General features: G+C 43.5%; 1 protein-coding gene across 1 annotated transcript in view; it reads right to left on the reverse strand.

Annotated features, from left to right (window-relative positions):
- Window positions 1-1616, reverse strand: part of LOC143292212 (protein Wnt-1-like) — an 18764-nt gene extending 17148 nt beyond the window's left edge. Inside the window, exon 1 of the mRNA XM_076602397.1 lies at window positions 1534-1616. Coding sequence (XP_076458512.1) covers window positions 1534-1616 — 83 coding nt within the window. The remainder of the gene's footprint in view (window positions 1-1533) is intronic.
- Window positions 1617-2122: the final 506 nt, after the last annotated feature.

Genomic DNA, 2122 nt, shown 5'->3' on the forward strand with positions numbered 1-2122 from the left:
CCTAAACCCAGCAGGCACCGATACCGGGATCCAACCTAGGACACTCGAAGTCCAACGCTTTTACCATTCGGCTATTGCATCCATAGTACGTACGTTGTCACATATCATAACTGTGGTATACGTATTGATGAGAATACAACAGATTAGTCTATAAGCTATACACAAGACGGCAGAAGTGATTCAAGTTGTTGTTTTTGTTTGTAACGTGTGTGTGTGTGTGTGTGTGTGTGTGTGTGTGTGTGTGTGTGTGTGTGTGTGTGTGTGCGTGTGTGTGTGTGTGTGTGTGTGTGTGTGTGTGTGTGTGTGTGTGTGTGTGTGTGTGTGTGTGTGATTGATCATACTTTTTCTTAACTAAAAAAAATAGCCTTCAGTCTTCAGTCTGTTTTGTTGTTGTATATGGATACTGAAACGTGTTTGCTTTTTGATAACTGTGACATAAAAGATAAAGGATAATACAAGAGAATCTGCACTGGACATGAGAACTTTAGAAGTTGTTTTGCACACACTTCTCGACATTCCATCAACAACAACAACAAAGAGAGAGAGAGAGAGAGAGAGAATTCAGAACTAAGAACTGTTTTAATATAAGGCCACCGACCTGTATGCATGTAAATGTATGGTTATGCACACACACGTTCGAAAACCCAACCTTGAGTTGGATGAACAACAAAATGTTAGAAAGAATAAACTGATAATATAACTAAACTAAATAAAAAGCTAAGGGTAACTGAGAAAAATGTCTTTCATCTAAGACTGAGCGCTTTCTGCTCTCTGTTTTAACGCGTAAAAAATAAAAATTGCTACATCTCTTGACAAAATGCTGTTGACATTTTGAAGTAAGATGGGTAACATGGGAATCCTTAAGTTTTGTATATGCTTGGATAAGTATTTCTTTCTCAGAATATCGTATTGTGGACAAATTGCCAGTACATGAATTTCGTCTTCGTACCCTCCACAAAAGGTACAGTTTTTCAAGCTATCCTTATAACGCTCATTAACTTTAAGTAAGAGTAGAACTGATGCCAAAGCAAAGCAGCTGGTACAATAAGGATGATTAATACACTCAAATTCCGCATTTGTCACTCAGCACGGCGCTCATGTGGAACTGTCAGCCAGACAACAGATCACCTGCTGCAGTCCTGTCCCCTCTATGAGGTGCTCAGGAAGAGGTACTGGCCCGACCGATCCAACTCCAGTGACCCGGAAGCTCTACGGCTGTGTGGAGGATCTGACAATGTATATCTACCTTCATGCTGAGACTGGGGTGTCCCTATCTAACGAACGAGAAGAAGAAGAAGGTGATGATGATGATGAGGAGGAGGAGGAGGAGGAGGAAGAAGAAGAAGAAGAAAACAAATAAGTATCAGTACCAGTATCAGTATCAGTTACTCAAGGAGACGTCACTGCGTTCGGACAAATCCATATACGCTACACCACATCTGCTAAGCAAATGCCTGACCAGCAGCGTAACCCAAAGCGCTTAGTGAAGCCTTGAGGAGAAGAAGAAGAAGAAGAAGATAATGATACACTCACCACCACCGGGGTCCCTTCACAGCCTCCTGGCCCCGTCCTGGGCTGTTCTTTCTGCGGGCGGTGTTGGCAAGGTCACGAGGCATCCTCGCCTTCGTCGTCATCATCATCATCGTCGTCGTCGTCATCATCATCATCTTCGTTAGGAACACCAGCAGCAACACCCGCAGCCACCACCTCGGCCCCCTGAGCATCATCCACAACCCTCCACCCACCACAAAACCACCCACACCCTCCCGCCTCACTCACCCACTGCCATGTCACTCCCCCTCCCCCTCCCACCTACCCGTCCATCACAATCGTCCACGAGCCCAGCAGCATGGTTCCATTTGCAAAATGGCCACATCCGTTGTCCCTCTTTCACTTGACAGCGGAGTTTATTTAAAGATCAATTGGCAAAAAAATATAAATTGATAAATAAATAAATGAACAAATGAATAAATAGTTTTTTTTGTTAAACTTTAAGGTCTAATAGTCCCCTATGTCTTTTGAACACCGGTGCAATAAAACGCCTTTCTCTCTTTGTCTTTGTCAAGATGTTCACGGCTTGGTAATTGGGTGAGTCTCTCTGGCTCGAAGACTTCACATGAAG

Source organism: Babylonia areolata, chromosome 18, assembly GCF_041734735.1.
Source record: "Babylonia areolata isolate BAREFJ2019XMU chromosome 18, ASM4173473v1, whole genome shotgun sequence".
Taxonomy (NCBI): domain Eukaryota; kingdom Metazoa; phylum Mollusca; class Gastropoda; order Neogastropoda; family Buccinidae; genus Babylonia; species Babylonia areolata.